The 22846-nt window shown below is 44.3% G+C and overlaps 1 protein-coding gene across 2 annotated transcripts in view; it reads left to right on the top strand.

The window, feature by feature from the left end:
- The window catches only part of RSBN1L (round spermatid basic protein 1 like), a 214165-nt gene that overhangs the window by 182315 nt on the left and 9004 nt on the right, over positions 1–22846 (top strand). For both annotated transcript variants that reach the window (XM_069229672.1, XM_069229673.1), the window contains exon 7: positions 13945–14053. In XM_069229672.1, coding sequence (XP_069085773.1) covers positions 13945–14053 — 109 coding nt within the window. The remainder of the gene's footprint in view (positions 1–13944; positions 14054–22846) is intronic.

Raw genomic sequence — 22846 nt, 5'->3', positions numbered from 1 at the left:
TCTCAGCTCCACATAATTTTGTTGGAGTGAAGGTTGATTAATTTAGCACTGAAAGCCTTCTGTCAATCAAAGGAAGGTTTGTTCAGGTATTCATGGATAACACCACTGTCATGTGGTACTGCAACAAAGGGTGGGGTAGGTTGTGGCCTCTGAGCCAGTCAGGCTGCGTCTTCTGGAGGATCTTCTGTCACAAGAATAAGGCAGGATCCTGCACCCAAACCAGCCACACTTCACTTTCATGCATGGAGATTCAGCAGCAACAGTTGAGGAGTTTTGATCTCCCTCCTGCGATATGTCATTGTGGCTGCCAAGTGTCCTTCCACTAAAACGGTCTACGCCTGTTGTTAAGATACGTTTGTGGCTTGGTGTTCCTTATGCCTTGTGGACTCCTTTCTTCTCTTGCTGATGCTTTGTTATCTAGCCCGGCAAGGCTTTGATCTGGGCACCCTTAAAGGGTGTGTCAGCCATATCGGTTTTCTTGCACCTGCTGGATTGACCCTCCCTATTTAAGTCACTAGTTGTGATTGTTTTTGAAAGGTTTGCATCATTTGTTCCCGCCTCCTCCTTTTGTGATGCCTCAATGGAACCTAAGTTTGATACTTAATTTCCTTATCAGTTCTCCCTGTGACCCTCTGCATTGCTGCGCTCTGCGACTTTTGACTCTGAAAACAGTGTTCCTGGTGGGCCATTACATCGGCCAGTAGGGTCGGTGAACCTCAGGCGCTGTTGGATGAGCCTCTATTCACCAACTCTTCCCCAACAGACTGGTCCTTCTCCCTTGTGCTTCTTTCCATTCGAGGGTGGTCGGCCTCTTTTCACATTGGCCAGAGCATGACTCTGCATATCTTCTAGGCTTTGCCTCCTCCATTAAAGGAGGAGGAGAGACTCTACCGTTTGGACACAAAAAGGGCTCTAGCATTCTATATTGATCGCACAAAAGATCATAGGGTGGGCAAGAAGCTATTCCTTGGGTTCACAGGCACAAAGAATGGCCAAGCTGTCAGAAAGAAACCATCTTCTAATGGATAGTACCCTGCATACAAATCTGCTTTGCACTGGCAAAGAAGCAATTACCCAAGGGCCTTCAGGCTCACTCCACTAGGACCAAGACCGCTACTACTGCATTACTGCAGGTGGTGTTATTCCTGGACATCTGTCAAGCTGCCACATGAATATCGGTCCATATGTTTATGGAGCACTACTGCTTGGATAGTGAGGTGAGTTTTGATTGGTATTTTTCCCCTTGTGTACTCGAATATTTTTTGATCTAAGCTACTTTTCAGGCCCACTGCTGGGAAAGTGGGGCGTGGGTATCTATTCTAAAGTGAGGAATCTGCAGTTAGAAGTCTCCATCAGAAGATCAAGTTGCTTACCTTCAGGAACACCTTTTCTTGTGGACTGTTACTCAGATTCCTCACCAACCCTCCTAGCTTCACCTTACTGCAACTGGTCTCCTTTTCCCAAAAATATCCCTGTAGACACTGCACACTAGTCAAAACAGTTACATTGGTTTTCATGTGGCTGTGTGTTTTTGGAGCAGAACTACTCACAAAAGAAACTGATGTCAGTGTGACAGGGTGGCGCCTTTATTGGCAGTGCAATGTCACTTCAGACCTGATCCAAATTACACCACCTACCAGCTCACAGAGGTACTACCCAATCAAGTGTAACACCTGAGGAATGTACTAAGGTGAGGAATCTGTAGTTAGTCTGTACTATAAAAGGCATTACTGAAGGTAAGTCGCTTGTATTTTTTTGTTGATTGCACCATACTGTGCTTTATTTTTAACCTTGCCTTTGGCTGTGTACAATGGGAGCTTGCCTCAAGGTCTGGCCTTCAGTCTCTCTTATTTTTTCTTTCTTGGACTTTTTTGTTTTTTTGTTTAGGGTTGTCAAACCGAAGGAGGATCCTTACAGAAAGCTGGATTCACAGAAGCATATCTGGGTCTCAGAATCCCACAACAGGTCCAGAAAGGGACCATGATCTCTTGCCGCAGATTTGCCGCTCTGTGATTTCTTTGCAGGGCCTCTGCAGCTTCTCCGGGTCCCGGTAACACTGCTGCGAGGTCCACGAACTCTGCTACAAATTATTTTTTCTGTCTGAATTTTGTTGTTAGGGAGGGTCTCTTTGGGACCTTCAACCATCTGAGCCATGGTTAATGGTGCTTTTCCATGTATTTACCATGACTTTGGAACAGACCCTGAGTCCTGAAATGGCTGGAGCAATATATTTTTAGGTAGACCCTACCAGACCGCAAAGGCTGCGTGGTTGCAAAATACATTTTATCAGCTTACCAAGAACTTGCAATGGGATTAAAACCCATCCATTGCATACCATTGGTTGGAGTGGTCAGTCGTTTATGTTCTTATTTGATGGCTTGCCCTGTCTAGTTTGCTTGTCACTCCCCTGGGTCATAGCCTAGTGCTTTCCCTGCCTAATTTTAGAGAACTGACTTTTTTTTGCACGTGTTTTCCCAGCATTCTAGCCCATGTGATTCTCGCCACCCCTTGCTCTGTGTTGCTGTCACTTCTGTGCTTCTCGTGTTGTTCTTACTCATATGCCTCTCTTCCCACCCTCCTCCTGGCTCCCTCCCCAGTGTGCTTCTTTTCCCATTTTTCCCCACCGTGCTATCCCAGAATCAGTGAGCTGGGACATCCACTCCTGTCTCCCACCTGATCCTGATCCAACACCCTACCATGGCATCAGGGGTCAAGGTGGGGTAAGAGTTTACAGTGCCACATTCCTCCAACAATATCCCTCCACCCCCGTTACTTTACTGTACCACCCCAGAGAACTACTAAATCACTCCACTCAGTAGGCACCTACTTTAGATTCTTTGGTCAAACATATTTAGCCCTACACCAGTCCACATATCACAGAGGCTGACCTTACCAAGGCCCAACAACATTTGGCAGGCTCCGATCGGCTACCCTGGCTCACCATTCAGCAACTGCTATTCAACCCACCGCTCTGTGACACAACATTAGTGGCACCCAGAGGGGACTACAACGGGCAAGCTGGACCAAGTACTGACTGCCGTAAAACATTTGTGCACTTCTGTGGAGACCCGCCTGGGTGCCTTAGCCACTGAACTCAGTTTCTGCTGCGATGACCACCTCAAGCTCTGAGACAAGGTGTCCAATGGAGAGAAATAGTTGTCCAAACTGCACCCTTTCACAAAGGACAATCAACAAACCACCTGGGCCCTACAGGAATGAGTCCTTGATTGGAAGATAGAGCAGACAATATTAAAGATCAGTCACTGAGAATTAACATGAATACTGGGCCTACCAGAGGGTGTTCAGGGCTAGATACCCATACAATCCCTAGAATCATGGTTCATATCATTTACTCTTGCGTCATAACTAAAACCCTTCTTCACACTGTAAAGAGCACACTGTGTGCCTGCCCACGATCCTCCCTGGGGTCCAACCCTCCTGGCAAAACTCCTGCACTTTAAATCCTGGGACACACTCCTTCGTGCAGCTTGCTCACTCCGCATGGAGGACGAAGTGATCATGCTTTTCCCAGATAACACTTCTGCAGTTCAACAACAGTAGACCTCCTTCTTGGCGGTCAAATGTCGCTTAAGCAAACTTGGGGTCCAGGACTCATCCCGCCTCAAGGTAATTTCTGATGGTACTACTCTTCAGCACTGATCCAAAAGAGGCCAGGTACTGGGCGGACCAACAACCTGGAATAAGTGCCGGTTGCAGTAGCCTCTCCCTGTTACACCTGCCTGGTTTCAAATGGTTCTATACCCCACATTGCTCCCATTCTCAACACATGGCACAGCGGGCCACAGACATGCAACCCAAACATGAAGAGACTGCTAGGCTGACAGATTGGCAGGTATGGGGAGAACCCTTGCCCCTCCCACACCCTTCACCATCACTAAACATCATGCAGCCCACAAATGACACAAACCGATTTCTTACACTGAACGTGCACAGCATGCACACCGTCTGGAAACATTACTCAGTATACTCTTACATAAAACGCCAGCACGCACTAATAGTATTTTTTTTCACAAGAGAAACACGACAGCTGAAGACCTGGAGCACCTGTGTAAACGCTGAAGAGGTTTTCTGTATGCAACCACTTACTCAGCATATGCTTGCTATGCCTAAATTTAGATCAGACCTGGCACCCCCGTTCAGGTTCTTGACACCATAGTGGATAAAGAAGACCACTATGTGCTCCTGGAGGGATGCCTAGATGACCGTCTCCTGCCTTTACACTCCCAATGCTGACGGGGAGCCTTCTGGGACGCCCTTTGCACTGTGCTGGCCCACAAAACACTCCCCTAGCTAATTGTGGGAGACTATAATTGGGTTGTAGCCCTTAACCCCCTCTTAAACCCCCCCCCCCTCCCCCCCACACCTCTTCCCCAGACTAACAGCACGCTTCAGCAACTGGGTACACCAATATTCCCTGATAGGCACCTGGCGATCACACAATCTCACTAGCAAACTACACTCATTCTAATCAGTACCCTAAAAACTCCATGTGTGGCTTGATTGCTTCCTATGCGCAGCATCCCTGTCTCCCCTGATATGACACTGACTACTTAGTACCTGACCACAACGCCCACCTCATGGAACTACAATCGGTGGCTCCCAGGCCACCGAGCCCCACTTGACGACTCTAGTGTGACTGCTTAAATTATCAGTTTTTCTGGTAAGAGCAGGGCAACCACATCCGACATTACTTTGCAGTTAATCATAACACAGCCTAAACGAGACTGCTGGAATGGGACACCTTTTAAAGTGGTGATGAGCAGCCTTTGCATACAACAGACAGTAGGTGTCTTCAAAACCCTAGATAGAGAAATAGATGCCGAGAAACGTCTCGTGGACTTCAGCATGGCAGCAACCCCATGAAGGTCCCACAGCTGCAAAAACATCATATGCATTACAGCACCGCCGTTGTTTTAATTTCACAGCCCCTGCGGCAAAGTTCCTAGGGACGGAAATCCGTCCAACTGTTAGCCTGGCTAACCTGACAAGAGCATGTGACAACCCCCATCACAGAACGGATCGCACCCACAGACACCTCTGTTCACACACAGGAGGATTTACTTCAAGTATTTCACACTTACTACTTCTCAGTATACCGCTCCCCGTTGTACTTAACTGTAAACCGATCTAACTTTTGTTCCCCACAGAAACTGTTTCTGAAAATTGCAGTGTCCTTTTTAAAAAACAGATTATTGCCAATATTTCAACTGTATTACTTACCGATTTCAAACAAAGTACTGTTGATACCTGTGGGAAATACGAAACATTTAAGGTACTTACCTGCAACTTGAATCTTGTGGTTCTAAAAATAAATTTTAAAAATTATTTGTTGCTATATAAAACCGCTAGTCTGGAGTTAAGTCATTAAGTGTGTGCTTCTTCTATTGTCTGTGTGTGTACAACAAATGCTTTGCACTACTCTCTGATAAGCCTAACTGCTCGACCACACTACCACAAAGAGAGCATTAGTATTATCACCTCTGTTAAGCCTCCTGGGGAACCCCTGAACTCTGTGCACACTATCTCTTTTTGATATAGTATATACAGAGCCAGCTTCCTAAACATGCGTTGTCACACCCCGGACATTTTTAAAGATCCTGTCAGCTGAGATACACATACTTGGCATAAGTCCACCGTCTACTGTTGGGCTTGGAGTGTTACAAGTTGTTTTTCTTGGAAGAAGGTTTTCGAGTCACAGGATTGAGTGACTCCACCTCTCGGTAATACTGCGCATGGGCATTGAGTCCTTTGCTAGATTGTTTTCTCTCCGCCGCCAGTTTCCAACATGTTTCCTGTGGCTCTAGTGGATCCCGGTTCAGTATTTCAACTTTTTTCTATAATACAATAATAAATGTTCCGATCGCGTTTCCTATTTATACTCGATCCAATTTAGAATTTTGAATTCTTGCCTTTAAAGGGGGTCTCACCCTTTTGCGGGGCTGATGGAGCAAACTCTGCTTCGATTCTGTCCTCGGTGTCACGCTAAGTTTCCATACACCGACCAACATTCTGTGTGTCATCTGTCTATCTCCAGATCATCGAGAAGAGACTTCTGACGCCTGCAGATCATTTTGATCTAAAAAGACTCTCCGGGACCGTAGAGCTCATCTCGAAATGGCATCCAAGTCCACAAAGAGTGAAGAACGTGCACAGGAAGAAGTTCAACAAGGGGCAGCATTTTCCATCCAAGATTCGGACTCTGATCAACACTCCCATGATAGCAGCGACATACCTCTGGTGCAGTACATGAGTACAACGGCCCCATCACACAATACAAAGACAATAAAAAAGACTCCAGCACTAGTCGTCGGTCCTCCACTGCCTTCGGGCCTTGGTCTGATCCAAAAAGCAGGTCTGGATGATCAACCTTCGGGTTTGGCGCCGAGAATAAAGACTACTGTGCATTTGGCATAGATCAAACAGGCTACTACAGCTGTTTCAGCATTGAGCCGAAAATCAGAAGGCACATCTTCGTAGCTGAAATAATTGACAAGTTCAGAGCAGACATTATCGGTTTGAGCTAAACACTCCATACCTAAACCTTCGGAGTCGAAAGCCACAAGTAGCAAGAAACTACTACCCAAGAATCTTTGGACATACAACCTATTTTAGAGGTGCTGGGCGCTAAACAGCTAAAATCACACATTCAAAAGGGCACAGGAAGAATAATTGCTTCTCCAATGTCCTTTTAAGAGAAAATGTACTTTTCAAGACACGTTAAAGGATGCACCTCCACCGAAAAAGGTATCCAAAGATAAAGAGCAGAAAGAGGCTCCAAGACAAAAACCTTCATCACCACATTCTCCTTTTCTTCCTTCTATACCGTCACCACCATCACCCACGTATGAAACGCAGTTGTGACCGCATAAGGGTGATATTAGTGGTGACCAGCAGGATATAGATCCATGGGGATATATATGGTCCTGATCCCATTCTTCAAAACGATCCAGATGTGTATCCTGCTAGACCTTCTCCACCAGAAGACACTACCCCATATAACCAAGTTACAGCCAGGGCTGCTGCCTATCATAACATGCAGATGCATACAGATCACATAGAGCAAGATTTCCTCCTTGACACATTAGCATCTACACACAAAGAATATCAATGTCTCCCTATGCTTCCAGGAATGCTCAGACATGCTTCTGACATTTTCAAAGAACCAGTGAAACCCAGAATTATCACTCCAAGAGTGGATTAAAAAAATATTATTTACTAGAAGCTATGCCCGGCTAAGGTGTTCAGGATTCAAGCCTGAAATATAGCAAGCTGTTTTAAACTTGCCCTTTGACAAGGAACATCTATTTAGCCCAGAAGTTGATACAGCTATAGATAAACTTAAAAAAGAATTCTGAAACTGTTAAAGCAATGGGTGCGTTATGCACCACACCCACTAGAGGGAATTTTCGTTGGCTAAAATTTTGAGGGTGTTTCAAAGCATCAGCCACAGAGACAGCAACTTCTCAACAAAAACAATCCACACACTTCTACACAAGAGGATCGTTTAGAGGTTCCCACAGAGGATCCAACAATAGAGGAAGAGGTAAACCATCTACTTCCAAAAGTTCCTCCACCTCAAATAAGCAGTGACTTTCTCACCTTTCCCACAGAGCACACATCTCCTGTGGGAGGAAGACTGGTACAACATCACTAATACTTCCAAATGTGGGGAATCTTTGACACAAAAGGAAACGCAAAATGCCAGTGTTTTGCATCCAGGTCCCCACACCCTCAATCCAAGGGCGATGCTCTATGGAGAATTGGTCAGGGATATTTGCTTGCGCTTTTCCACCTCTCCCACTAATTCCATCTCTGATAATAAAGATGAAACAAACCTCACTCACTTTGATACTCATAGCTCGAACATGGGCACGTCAACATTGGTACACAACACTATTTGACCTGTCTGTAGTACCACATCAAAAGATGCCAAACAGACCAGATTTGATCTCTCAAAGGAGAGGCCAAATCAGACATCCAAATCCCAGCACACTCAACCTGGCGATTTGACTTCTTAAGTCCTAGAGTTTGGCTATTTACATATTCCATCTGAATGTATGGGTATTCTGAAAGAGTTACACAAACTCATAACTAGACCTTGTTATGCAGCTAAATTGAAACATTTTGTATACAATTGTCAACCCAAAATATTGACCCACTTAAAGCTTACAAGATATCGTTTGCTATTTGCTGTACTTACAAAAACCAAAGCTGGCGTATTCATCTATTAAGATTCATTTAACAGCTATAGCTGTTACAGACAACATATTTCCCTGTTGTAGGAAGTTGGCTCTGTATGTGCTATTTCAAAGTAAGGAATAGCATGCACAGAGTCCAAGGGTTCCCCTTAGAGGTAAAATAGTGGTAAAAATAGATAATACTAATGCTCTATTTTGTGGTAGTGTGGTCGAGCAGTAGGCTTATCCAAGGAGTAGTGTTAAGCATTTGTTGTACATACACATAGACAATAAATGAAGTACACACACTCAGAGACAAATCCAGCCAATAGGTTTTTATATAGAAAAATATCTTTTCTTAGTTTATTTTAAGAACCACAGGTTCAAATTCTACATGTAATATCTCATTCGAAAGGTATTGCAGGTAAGTACTTTAGGAACTTCAAATCATCAAAATTGCATGTATACTTTTCAAGTTATTCACAAATAGCTGTTTTAAAAGTGGACACTTAGTGCAATTTTCACAGTTCCTAGGGGAGGTAAGTATTTGTTAGGTTAACCAGGTAAGTAAGACACTTACAGGGCTTAGTTCTTGGTCCAAGGTAGCCCACCGTTGGGGGTTCAGAGCAACCCCAAAGTCACCACACCAGCAGCTCAGGGCCGGTCAGGTGCAGAGTTCAAAGTGGTGCCCAAAACACATAGGCTAGAATGGAGAGAAGGGGGTGCCCCGGTTCCGGTCTGCTTGCAGGTAAGTACCCGCGTCTTCGGAGGGCAGACCAGGGGGGTTTTGTAGGGCACCGGGGGGGACACAAGTCCACACAGAAATTTCACCCTCAGCGGCGCGGGGGCGGCCGGGTGCAGTGTAGAAACCAGCGTCGGGTTCGCAATGTTAGTCTATGAGAGATCTCGGGATCTCTTCAGCGCTGCAGGCAGGCAAGGGGGGGGTTCTTCGGGGAAACCTCCACTTGGGCAAGGGAGAGGGACTCCTGGGGGTCACTTCTCCAGTGAAAGTCCGGTCCTTCAGGTCCTGGGGGCTGCGGGTGCAGGGTCTCTCCCAGGCGTCGGGACTTTAGGTTCAAAGAGTCGCGGTCAGGGGAAGCCTCGGGATTCCCTCTGCAGGCGGCGCTGTGGGGGTTCAGGGGGGACAGGTTTTGGTACTCACAGTATCAGAGTAGTCCTGGGGTCCCTCCTGAGGTGTCGGATCTCCACCAGCCGAGTCGGGGTCGCCGGGTGCAGTGTTGCAAGTCTCACGCTTCTTGCGGGGAGCTTGCAGGGTTCTTTAAAGTTGCTGGAAACAAAGTTGCAGCTTTTCTTGGAGCAGGTCCGCTGTCCTCGGGAGTTTCTTGTCTTTTCGAAGCAGGGGCAGTCCTCAGAGGATGTCGAGGTCGCTGGTCCCTTTGGAAGGCGTCGCTGGAGCAGGATCTTTGGAAGGCAGGAGACAGGCCGGTGAGTTTCTGGAGCCAAGGCAGTTGTCGTCTTCTGGTCTTCCTCTGCAGGGGTTTTCAGCTAGGCAGTCCTTCTTCTTGTAGTTGCAGGAATCTGATTTTCTAGGGTTCAGGGTAGCCCTTAAATACTAAATTTAAGGGCGTGTTTAGGTCTGGGGGGTTAGTAGCCAATGGCTACTAGCCCTGAGGGTGGGTACACCCTCTTTGTGCCTCCTCCCAAGGGGAGGGGGTCACAATCCTAACCCTATTGGGGGAATCCTCCATCTGCAAGATGGAGGATTTCTAAAAGTTAGAGTCACCTCAGCTCAGGACACCTTAGGGGCTGTCCTGACTGGCCAGTGACTCCTCCTTGTTTTTCTCATTATTTTCTCCGGCCTTGCCGCCAAAAGTGGGGCCTGGCCGGAGGGGGCGGGCAACTCCACTAGCTGGAGTGTCCTGCTGGGTTGGCACAAAGGAGGTGAGCCTTTGAGGCTCACCGCCAGGTGTGACAATTCCTGCCTGGGGGAGGTGTTAGCATCTCCACCCAGTGCAGGCTTTGTTACTGGCCTCAGAGTGACAAAGGCACTCTCCCCATGGGGCCAGCAACATGTCTCGGTTTGTGGCAGGCTGCTAAAACTAGTCAGCCTACACAGATAGTCGGTTAAGTTTCAGGGGGCACCTCTAAGGTGCCCTCTGGGGTGTATTTTACAATAAAATGTACACTGGCATCAGTGTGCATTTATTGTGCTGAGAAGTTTGATACCAAACTTCCCAGTTTTCAGAGTAGCCATTATGGTGCTGTGGAGTTCGTGTTTGACAGACTCCCAGACCATATACTCTTATGGCTACCCTGCACTTACAATGTCTAAGGTTTTGTTTAGACACTGTAGGGGTACCATGCTCATGCACTGGTACCCTCACCTATGGTATAGTGCACCCTGCCTTAGGGCTGTAAGGCCTGCTAGAGGGGTGTCTTACCTATACTGCATAGGCAGTGAGAGGCTGGCATGGCACCCTGAGGAGAGTGCCATGTCGACTTACTCGTTTTGTCCTCACTAGCACACACAAGCTGGCAAGCAGTGTGTCTGTGCTGAGTGAGAGGTCTCCAGGGTGGCATAAGACATGCTGCAGCCCTTAGAGACCTTCCTTGGCATCAGGGCCCTTGGTACTAGAAGTACCAGTTACAAGGGACTTATCTGGATGCCAGGGTCTGCCAATTGTGGATACAAAAGTACAGGTTAGGGAAAGAACACTGGTGCTGGGGCCTGGTTAGCAGGCCTCAGCACACTTTCAATTGTAAACATAGCATCAGCAAAGGCAAAACGTCAGGGGGCAACCATGCCAAGGAGGCATTTCCTTACACCTGTTCAGGATTCCTTTTATAAAAGCCTTTATGGAATGTCTCAAGAGGGTTATTCCACCTAGAGTTCCTCCAGCCCCAGTGTGGAATCTTAATATTGTATTCACAAGACTTATGGAGACACCATTTGAACCCATGCATTCTTGAACTCTATAGTTCCTATCATGGAAGGTTGCTTTCTTAGTAGCAATCACTTCTTTAAGAAGAGTTGACGAAATTCAAGCGTTCACTTTTAGAAGAACATTTCTTTCAAACTCATAAAGATAAATTAGTTCTTAGAATCCAAAATTCCTACTAAAGGTGGTTTCACCTTTTCATATTAGTCAGTCAGTGGAATTGCCACTCTTCTTTCCACAACCAGATTCACTTGCTGAAAGACCGCTTCACACCCTTGATGTTAAGAGCTCTCATGTACTATATAGACGGAACAAAAGAGTTCAGAAAATTGAAACCACTCTTTGTAGCATTTTCAGAATCTCACAAAGGTAATTCTATTTCAATACATGGATTAGCCAGATGGATAGTGACGTGTATTCAGACTTGGTATCTTAAAGCTAAAAGACAGTTACCAGTAACTCCTAAATCGCATTACACTAGGAAAAAGGGAGCGTCAATGGCATTCTTGGGGAATATACCAATGGCACACATATGTAGAGCTTGCCACATGATCTACACCACACACATATACTAAACACTACTGTGTGGATGTGTTGTCTTGCCAACAAAACAAACGGACAGGCAGTAGTTAGAACACTATTTCAAACTATTCCAACTCCTACAGGCTAACCACTGCTTATTTTGGGATGGGACTGCTTTACAATCTGTGCAAAGCATGTGTATCTACAGCTACACATGCCATTGAATGGAAAATGTTACGTAACCTGTAGACGTCTGTTTGTGGCATGTAGTGCTTTAGATTCACATGAGTCGTCCCTACTCCCTTGACTCGAAAACTTTCTTCCAAGAAAAACAAATTGTAACACCCAGAGCCCAACACTAAATGGCAGATTTATGCAAAGCATGTGACTCTATAGGACTACATGCCACAAACAGATGTCTACTGGGTAAGTAACATTTTCAAAAATTGCTGCGTAAGTTGAAACACTATCCTATCTAAATACATATTATATTGCCACCAATGCAATAAATATATATGTGTGTGTAGATTTTAATAAAACTATTATGTGATAAATTACTGTTTCTATATGTTGTTAAAAATGACTGTTTCTCAATATTTAAACTTATAATTGGGTTTAATGTTGTAGTGATGTTTGATTTTAGGGAGTTCAAGTTTACTATTTTAACTCTAATCCAACTGCCATAACACAGAGTTTAATTTTGGGGAGTTCTTATTTAATATTCTAACCTCAACACAAACTGTATTGAAGAAATTGTTTGTTCTTGATTAGTTTGTTTACTATACTAACTACAATCCCACTCCAACCCAACTACCATTGTGGAGCGTGTTTCAGTTTGGGGAGTGCAGATTTACTAGTCTAACTCCAACTCAACTACTACTGTAGAAAGTGATTATTTTGAGGTGTCTAGGTTTACTATTATAAATTCAAACCAAATATCACTAGAGAAAGTGTTAGATTTGAGGAGTGCTGATTTGTTACTCACTTCTATCCAACAACTGAATTTTGTAGTGTTTTTACTGTTCTATCTCCAAACCCACACACATTAGAAAAATAGCTTAAGTTTGAAAATTCGAATGCATTATTTCTTAAACTACCTGAATCTAGCAATAGTAAGGTTTGTATATTATACGTTTTATTATATTTATTGAATTTAAAATATTCAGCAGTTGATAAACAACTTAACATACATGTTTTAATTCGTTCTGACTGAAAATATTCACACCTCATTTAAGCAGTCCTATTATCAATAAATTAAGGTTACTTAGATATGAAATGAAAATTACATGTAAAAAAAAACAAATATATATATACATACGCGCACACACATATTTATATTATACAGAGAGCAATTGTGCCCTTGTGGCTGTTATTTTAGAGTATCCACAGAAGATTAAAAAGGCATTATAAAATACCATAATTTAATAGCAGCATATGCTCATCAAATTAATAAATAAAACTACATCCATAGTTGTCACTTTCATGGTGTTGCGGGTAATAAGATATTGATTTACAAGATTACTTATAACTCTTGTAATTATCTCTGGCATCAAGTTTGAAGCCAAGATCATTGCATTCTAGTGTGCATGCTTAGGAACTACTGGGCATAACCTTTGGGCATACCATTGGTATCCCCTACAGTAAGATTTGCTGTACAAGGCTAGTGTCGAGAGCTTTCTGGATAAAACTTAATATGTTCAGCAGAGATTAGACACTAGCTTGGGTCATGCTTGAAATGATGGACCGACATTTAAAATGCCCAGACAACATTGTGATTGGCCAACAGGTTAGTTTTAGTGGCCAAACTTTGCACCGTGTGCAATCTGCATTGGACAAAACACATGGGCCATTTTCTATGTCTAGTTCTTATGCCATGGCCTACTGTACTCTGCTGCCACTAGGCAAAGGGCACACTCTGAACCCAGTTCTCAAGCTGTCAGTTGGGTGCAGCAGCGGGAGGCCATGCCTGGTGCCCAATGCTCATGTCCCCAAACTAATCAGTTTTTGTTCTCAGTAACCACTGAGTGCAGTATCTGCATCTTTCACTTAGTCTTGGTGTAAGAAGAAAACACTAGTCATAGCCATTATTGGCGTGCCACATGCTCTATGGCATATCTCCATGCCGTGAAACTTGCACTAAATCTTACGATTTTGCTTAGTTTTAAGCAGAGGTGTTTCAATAATGTTGCTCTCCTCATTGACATCCTTCAAACTCCATCAATTTTGAATATTATACATCTTGTTGTATAACATGCCCCATAGGCATGGACGTTTGTATCTATTTTGTTGAATGTATCTTTCTTTTGATTTTTTTTTCCTTCTAGGCCTGAACAGCCACGTATAACCAAAGATGTAATTTGTTTTCATGCAGAAGATTTCTTGGAGGTTGTTCAACGACTACAACTAGACTTGTACGAACCACCGCTATCGCAGGTAAAAATATTATTTTTGGATACTTGCATTAGAGTGTGTAACTAGATAAAATAAGAACTTCCCAATGCACATTACTCACATCCTCCCTCGTACATGAAAAGGCTGCTTTCATTAGCTATTTAGGAGTTTCCTGAAACTGGTGTAATTATTTCTGCCAGAGGTTCTTACAAAGTCTAGACCCTGAAGATCATGGACCCACTCGTATTTTAGTGCTTTAAATGTTGCTGTTGGATTAGGTGGGAGGAGCCTATCATAGGGATAGGGCCAGAACATAGAGTATGGTGCAAATTTCTGAATGTAACAATCTTTCGATCCAGCAGGGTTTCTTGATGAAGCAGCATATTAAATAGGTTAATGGGTACTACCAGTTCAAAGTTTTCTGGCCGCCAGGTTGTGTAATTCTAGCTATTCTGGTAGACTGACCTAGATAAAATTGCATTAATTTGGTTGCACCATCACAGGGTATCTTGTCAGGTCAGTTTTTCGCCTCCTAGGATGGTAGAGGTTTTTGGAACAGAGAGAGCTGTAGGATGTCCACCGCTTGTTAACCACTGCATTTTTTGTGATCTAGAAGGATGGACCAGTTGAAGCTTTACCAGATTTATTTTGTTTTTTCGTTTTTTGCAAAGATGGCACCCCACCCCATACTTTTGTACCAGTTGCTTTTGGGATTATTTGGTCTTTCAGCACCCTCCCCAGGACAAGCACTTTGTTTATGTTTTGCCGAATTTAGAAACTGCTCTCCTGCATCCAGTCACAGTTGTGACCCAGGCAGTTGGTGATAAATTGTTAGTTCTGGTAAATCTTTATACCTGTATGAACCATTGACAGAAGTGGGAGGGATGAACATTTGCTGTTCCTCCCCTGCCAACCCTGGCTGCCCCTGCTCCAACCCTACATTGCCTACCACTTTGTTTGCCGTGCTACTTTCACTTCTGCCTCCCCTTGCTGTAATAAGAGCACTGCTTACATAGCCTTCTCCATTATCTAACTTCACCTTGTTCAACCTCCACCCTCCTGTTGCTCTTTTTTTTCTTCTTTTTTTTGTTTTTAAAGACCCCACGCCCTCCTTTTGTCATTGAGCTGTGCTGCCTCGTAGCTAGGTGTGCTGTTGTGGTTTACCTGCTGCTTTCCTGCCATCTAGTGTTGCGTTCAGATTATTGCAGCATGTTTTTCTTCCCAGTTTTTGTTTCGTAGAGAATGCCTCATGTTCATGCTTCAGTCCACCCACAATGCAGAGGTGCGCATACTTCATCTCTGATTATTATTCCCCACCATCTGATTCAGAGCTGAAACTGCAGTACCGATGTCACGGCCAGAAATAATGGGTTCACTTGCGGTGCATTAGTCCACCATGTTGTGGTTAGGTCCAGAAATGTCCCTGTTTATTTTCCTTTTATTTTCCCTTTTGGGAATCGATCTGTAGGTGGGTGCTGCTACCCCCTATGATGTTAGACATACACCAACAATACCCTGTTACATGGTCGTGCATCTTCAGATTCGTTTTCTGCTGTTGGGCGTGGAAGCACGATCTACAGCTCCTGCTCACAGATCACTGAAGGCATGAGAGACTGTGCCGAGCAAGGGTGAGACGCATTGAAACGGATCACTATTCCTCAAAGAAGGCCGAAAAAAACAGACTCAGGTTTTTAATTTGGGCTTCAACAAAGAGGGGCAAAGAATGTGTGGTCAGAGTGGTACTTTTTCCTAGAGATGGATATTTCCAAAAGTACCATCATGAACTTGCAAAGAAGAACAAACCTAAAGCTTGTAATCTGTGCCTACCTAAGGACTATACGGTCAAAAGGTGTAAGGGCCCGAGTTGTTCTCTAGAAATCCAAGAGAAACAAAGGTGAGCAAGTTATGCCATGATTCAGCCCAAACAGAGCTCCCTAAAGGACCTCGGACTGTCAAATGATGAACATTGCTTGAAGAAACTGGGTGCACAGCCAGCGTGGTGCAGCGTGGTGCGGCGTTGAGGACAGAAAATATGTCGACCGAGAAAAGGTTACCAAAGGACAGTAGTCAGTCAAAAGTGTATGCCCAAAGAGGGCAGGGCTGACAATTTCAGACTATGGGTGCTTGACACCACCCTTGACTCCAACACCATTGACAGTCAAAGTGAAGATAAAGCCAAATGAGCTCCACTGGTTGAATCATAAAGATACAGAAGGGGACAAAACTTCAGATTGACTGGAAACCGAAAGGGGACTGAGATCAGAGGAAGGAAAATATGTTGAATGGGAAAGCCCTCTCTGGCCTGAAAGTAAAGAGTGCCCGACACTGAACAACATCCGATCTGAGGAATCCCTAAAGAGTTTTAATATCCCTGCTACAACAGAGGCAGGTAGGACTGGAGAGGCTCCAGAAACCTGAGGTGCAGACCTGGAGTTTTTTTGTGAATTGGAGAGAAATTGCTTCTACTTAATGGGCATTCAACATCCTAGAGCATCGACTACTTTATAGAACTAGAAGACCTACCACCAAATCTTGAGTGAAAGAAAAAGGATTGCAAAAGAGATACAAAACCACCTACAACGAGCATCGATAGAGAAGATACCCAAAGAACACCACAACTAGTGAATGTACTTCCTCATCCAAAAAAGGACTTGACATTGAGACCTGTCCTAGACCTCAGATTATTGAACAGATTAATCATCGGCACAGAAGTTCAAGATGTCACCTGCAAACATTATGGCACTACTAAAGGAAAGAAACCACATTCCGACCATACAGCTCAGGAAACCCTACCTCCATATCTCTGAGCAGACACACAAAATACCTCAGGTTTGTAATAAGCAGCTCACATCACCAATTGATAATACTTCCATGTGGGATAAAATCAGCTTGAAGAAAGTTTACAGACTGTATTGTAGTGATGGTAGCTCACTTGAGAAGGCATGGAATACATGTGTAACCATACTAGTGTCTTGGTGGAGCAAGATAGCTTCAACCAGACTGGACAGTCTTTGGCAGAACAGAGGTGAAATTGATTGATAGGATAATGCATTCCACTAATCTCTTTTGCCATGAGTCCAGTCCGAGAATTGCTGCAAGGTCAATGGTCACAATCAACTGGGAGGATCTACTGGTTGTTCTAGAACAAATACAGAAGGAGCTGCAGTGGTGGAAGCTAGGAAACCTGGTAGGAAGACCTTTCAGACAACAGCCACCCTTAATCAACATTACTACAGATGCATCCCACGTAGGATGGGGTTCACTAATGGGCAACCTGAAGATCCAGGAGGCAGTGGAACCCACCAGAGGGAGTAAAACACATCAATGTGCTCGAAGGCAAGACTGTTTCAAGTGGTGAATGCTTTTCACAAACACAAAAGGAGAATATTACAGATCAGACTATGGAATAACGTTTTACCTAAACAGGGATACAAGATCATATGTACTCTCCATACTAGCACAGGACATATGGTACCTTTAGAAACCACTGATAGCCATCACCTGTCAGACCTACAAAATAAGGAAGCAGGCAGGGGGCATCTCACATGAAGTCATATTAGATCAGGAAGTAGTACAAAAATATTCCAGAAGTGTACTACTCTACGGCTGGACCTGTTGGCAAACTACACAAACAACAAAATGCCAGCACAGCATTTCCAGATATCCAATTTGTATGCAACCCCCACCCCTATTTTACCATTGCATCTATTAATACATCTAGGGATAATGCAGAGGCACAACTATGACACTGATCCTGGACCCTGGTAGCACCACAATGGACCAGCCAAACATGTTTTTCAGCCCTAGTGGAAGTGGCACAAGACATTGTCAGTCAGAACCTGTTGACAATACATGTGTGGCAGGTATTCGACCCAGAATCCGCCAGCCTCGGGCTAGAAGCCTGGATTATGAGGACTTAGAACTTGGTCACCTCGATCTATCATGAAGATGCTTAAAAGTATCGAGGGTGGTCTGGGAAGCCAGTGATATGCTAACGTTATTCACTAGAACAGAATCATTCACTGGTGCAGGGAAGTGAAATTACCACATAGTCTGACAACTAATACTACCATAACTAAGAAAGTTAATGCACCCACTAGAAGAAAAACTGGAACACACCAATGAAGTTACATCTGTCAGCAGAAGTGTCATACACCAGCCCACTTCAGGAAAGCCTGTTTACCGTACCAGTGTTCAAAAGATAAAAGAAGGGTAAGGAGGATTGCACTGCCAAGGTCAGCACCCACACCTGTGTGGAACCTTAACCTATTGATAACTAATGAAGCTCCCATTTGAGCTTATGTTCAAAGGAGGGCTCAAATTACTGTCAAAGAAAATGGCATTCCTGCTTTCCTCATTCCGAGGAATAAGTGGATTGCAAGCCCTCAAAGAATAGGAATAACACACAGTATACAAAGACAAGTCTTTTTTGATCCAGCCAAAAATGCAAGAGTGGAGAGCACTACACCCCCCAGATGTCAGGAGATTGGTAATCTATCACCCACAGAACACAGAAGATTGTAGAAAAGAGAACCAGTTTTGTCTCATTGGTGGTGGCAAACAGATTTTCCAGTTCCAAAAGGTACCACTGCAAGATGGATAGTGCAAACCATGCAAATATACTGAAAGCCTGATGGGGAAGACACTGAACAATAGTTCGAGCCCATTCCAAGGAGAGCCACACTAGCATTCAGAGCCAATGTCTGCATAATCAAAATCTGTAAAGCAGCCACATGGTAATCATTCCATACATTAAGGAAGTACTGATTTGTGGTTATCCATGCAATAGGCTCTGGTGGGGAAGAAGGTAGACACCGGCTTGCAAACACATACTGTTTTCAACCCCAGCCGTCCATGTAGAGGTACCACTAGATAATCTGTGGACAGCATATGAATCTAGAGGGTTCATGCTGCCAAAGGAAAAGGTTACTTACCTCTTACTTACTGGGTTCAAATGTGAACCTAGCATCTCTCCTTTGAAGAGGTTATTCTTAGTTCTGTTCTGAGCAAGAGAAGACCATGTCTGGTCGCGGCACAGAGGTTCAGGTAAAAGTTGAGAAAACACTACATTAACTAGATAAGCCGTAAGAGCTCATTTCAGTCCGAAGATGGCAACCACACCATAATGCATTGTGGGCATACGTCTGAGACCATAGAGGAATGAATTTACCCACCTACAGCATGACACCAAAAAATATAAAAGAAAAATAGGGACATTTCCAAAGCTAACCACTAGATGGTGATATAGTGCACAGCACGTGAATCCTGAAGTCTTCCAGCTGAAATAGAATTGCTGTTCTTTAGATGCTGAGAAAATGTCAAAGCTTCATTTGCAGACCTGCAAATCTGCAGAAAGGATATTGCATCGTATGAGATTGGTTTCAAGGCTGGTGGATTATGGAAAACTTGCCTTGTGATTCTACCCCAAAATGCCATGTGAAGGTGTCAAAGATAATCTGCAGTACATTGTGAAATGTTCCTTCCTCAAGTTGCCAGATCTGACTTGATCAGCCCATCAACTGTTTAAGTGTAATAGGCCTATAGATCAGTAGCATCGTAACGCAATGGATAGAAAAGGGGCACGGCTACCAAAGGGTCCAGTGAGGAGTTTGAAATTATGCCGATCTGAGAGATTGAAATGGTCCATCTGGAATTGCAGACCCTAAGGAAGAATACTGAGGCTACTCAAATTAGGATTTCAGGTTTATGATAAAGATGACAAGGAAGATATTGTGACTCCCTGGAAATCTATGGACAAGGGGTACCATGATTTCATCTACATACACATGCACACTACAACGGGTGCACACAGTCCCTCTGAGGAGGAAAGACCTAGAAAAGAAGAGCAACCTCTCGAAACTTAAGAGGAAGAATTGACTCCTTGACACCAAGTGACGTCTCGAGGGTGTAATAATGCAAGTAGGCCTCAAACCAAGGAATTGACCCCCAAAGGGAGAGTGGCCTTCATTAAAAAAAAAAAAAAAAAAAATCCTCAGTGAGCAGTTAACTTGAAAACAAAGCTGATCTCAAGAACAGGATTCTACAAATTACATGGCTATTTAGTGTAAAAACTATTTTGACTCTGGAAAGCCTGCAAGGTAGACGAAAGTCAGATTTGCTGGAGGGGAAGAGACCTGATTTAAGGCACACAGGACAAAGCAGTGCTTAGGCCACATGCATAACCACAGAAAAACAGCAAGTAAATGAAACCCCTTTTATAAAGACCTTTACTAAAGTGCTCAGGGCTCTCAAAATCCCTACCTGTTCTAAGCCACGGACTTTGAACACTATGCTAGCTTCACCAGGGGGCAGTAGTCGTTATCATGAGCAGCAGCAGGTTAAGTCCTGTAATGATGCTTGGGAGATATATTTAACTTAAAAGCTGGTTTTGTAGCATGAATCCTGTTCTGGATTCACATGCTGTGCATCATTCCTCCATCTAGTGGTTGGGTCCAGAATGGAATTTAAAATCTTTTTTTTTCTTCTTTCCTCTCTTGGGCGTCGTTGACTACCATTTGGTATTAAGTTCATCCCCCGCCTGACATTAGACAGTGTGCTGGAAGTTCCTGTGCGTGATAGACATTTTTGGATTCTTTTTTCCACCGTCCGGTCTGGAAGCAAGGAAGGAGCTCAGAAGCTCTTTGAGACCATGCCGAAAACATCAAGAAAAAATTTAAAGTTTTTCATGGGAGGATAATGCCAAAACCAACAAATTGAGGCAGGGAGAGAGCTGAACACATTCCCCGGTGTGGGACGCTGGCAAAATCCACAGAGCAGGAGAATGAAGCAAGGTAGGGGTCATGGAAAATACCCCCTTTAAGTTCTGCCTGAACTGCCACCATAAGTTTGCCCAGCACGACCCACACAAGGGCTGCAACCTCTGCTTCCCAAGAGATGAGGGCTGCGCTGCATTTGTCCCCAAAACACTCAAAGCGCGGCAAAAGCCGAGAGAGGAATACCACGCAGCGATGCATAACCAAAAACACCATGAGTCGCTGAAGGAGCTAGGCCAATCCAGCGACATCAAAGAGCAAGCAGGAGGTGCAGAATCAACACATGAGGGGTTGGACTTCGACCACCTCAAGGAGGTGTTGTCCTTGCAACAAATCAAAAAGGACAATGATACAGCCAAAGCAAAGGGACACTAGTGTGCAGAGGCAACTTCAGTAGAGGGCGCAACATCAGAAGGACTATAGAAAGAGAAGCCTTTACCTCGGGCAACAACAGTAACAGCAGTCAACCCAGGGGAGTACCCTACAAGGTAGCCAACAAATTGTACTAACAATGGCAACATCCCACAAGACAACCCTTTCGAGGGAGAGCAAGGGGCCAACCCACAAGAGGAGGGGGAACAACCAGGTTACTCACAAGTGCCCACAAGTCCCCACACAACAGTGGGGGGGGGGGGAATAGCTTTGTACCCACAACAGTGGTAGAAAATTACTACAGACAATTGGGTAATAAGTGGTACGCCACAACTACTGTATAGAACTCTCAAAGCTGCGACCATCAAATCCACCAAGGAAGAAAAGATACCAGAGAGCAGAACTGGTTCAACTAAAAAGGGAGGTGAAAGAACTCTTGCTAAAACAGGCAATAGAAAGCGTACCAAAGGGGGAATTAAACTATGGAAATTACTCGCCCTACTTCCTAGTGCCAAAGCAAGACCTTACACTAAGACCAATCCTGGACCTCAGGTTCATAAACAAATTAATTTGCACGCAACATTTCAAGATGACAGCCCTACAAGGAGGTAATACTCCTCCTGCAAAGAGATTACATGGCAACCAAAGACCTTAAGGACGCCTATCTGCACATACCAATAAATCAGGCACACAAAAAATACCTCAGATTCGTACTCTGACTGCACTACCAATTCAAGGTCTTAACGTTCTGAATAAAATCAGCACCAGGAGTATTCACAAAACGCTTGGAGACAGTGGCATCATTCCTAAGAAGAAAGGGAGTTCATGTGTACCCCTACCTGGACGACTGGCTTATAAGGGCACATCCAAAAGCGAAATGTCAGAGACACCGAAACAGTTATCACAACCCTACAAGAACTAGGGTTCAGTATAAACCACAGAAAAGCATCACCAGAACAAGAACAAAAATCTTACTAGGAGCCAGACTCCATGCAGAGAGAGAGAAGCACGTGCCTACCCTGCCCACAAGAGAATACAAGAAAACTCGCCTTTACCAGAGGGAGCAATCTCTGACAGTGAGAACAGTCATGAAACTGATGGGCATGATGGCATCTTGCATCCCTCTCATACCACATACGAGACTACACAAAAATAGCTAACCAACAATTGGTCACAAACCACAGCGAGTTTGGTGAATCCTAGTGGTTGTAACAGAAAGGATACAAAAGGAGAATACAATGGTGGGCATCCAAATACATAACCAAGGAAAGACCTTTGAAGACGACCACTCCCTCTGTCACCATCACAATGGATACATCCCGCAAGGGGTGGGAATCACACACTGACAACCTAAGAATCCGAGGCCAATGGAATAAAATGGATGCAATAAAACACATCAGTTTCCGAGAACTGAAAACAGTGTTACTGGCCCTGAAAGCATTCCAAAGGACACTATCAGGGAAGACGGTACTAATACAAACAGACAACACAATGCCCTACCTGAACAAGAAAGGGGGATTCAAAATCGTTCATCCTGGGCAAGTTAGCCCAAGAAATAAAGAAGTGGGTGATACCTCAGGGGATCAACCTACAAACCATACACCTACCAGGAAAGGACAACATAGAGGCAGACAAACTAGGCAGGCAAGAAAACAGAACACACGAATGAGAGGTAAAACAAAGGAGCCTA

The sequence above is a fragment of the Pleurodeles waltl genome, chromosome 4_1 (genome assembly GCF_031143425.1).
Source record: "Pleurodeles waltl isolate 20211129_DDA chromosome 4_1, aPleWal1.hap1.20221129, whole genome shotgun sequence".
Taxonomy (NCBI): domain Eukaryota; kingdom Metazoa; phylum Chordata; class Amphibia; order Caudata; family Salamandridae; genus Pleurodeles; species Pleurodeles waltl.
Note: the sequence above shows the minus strand (reverse complement) of the source record. Positions and strands in the feature narration are given on the sequence as shown.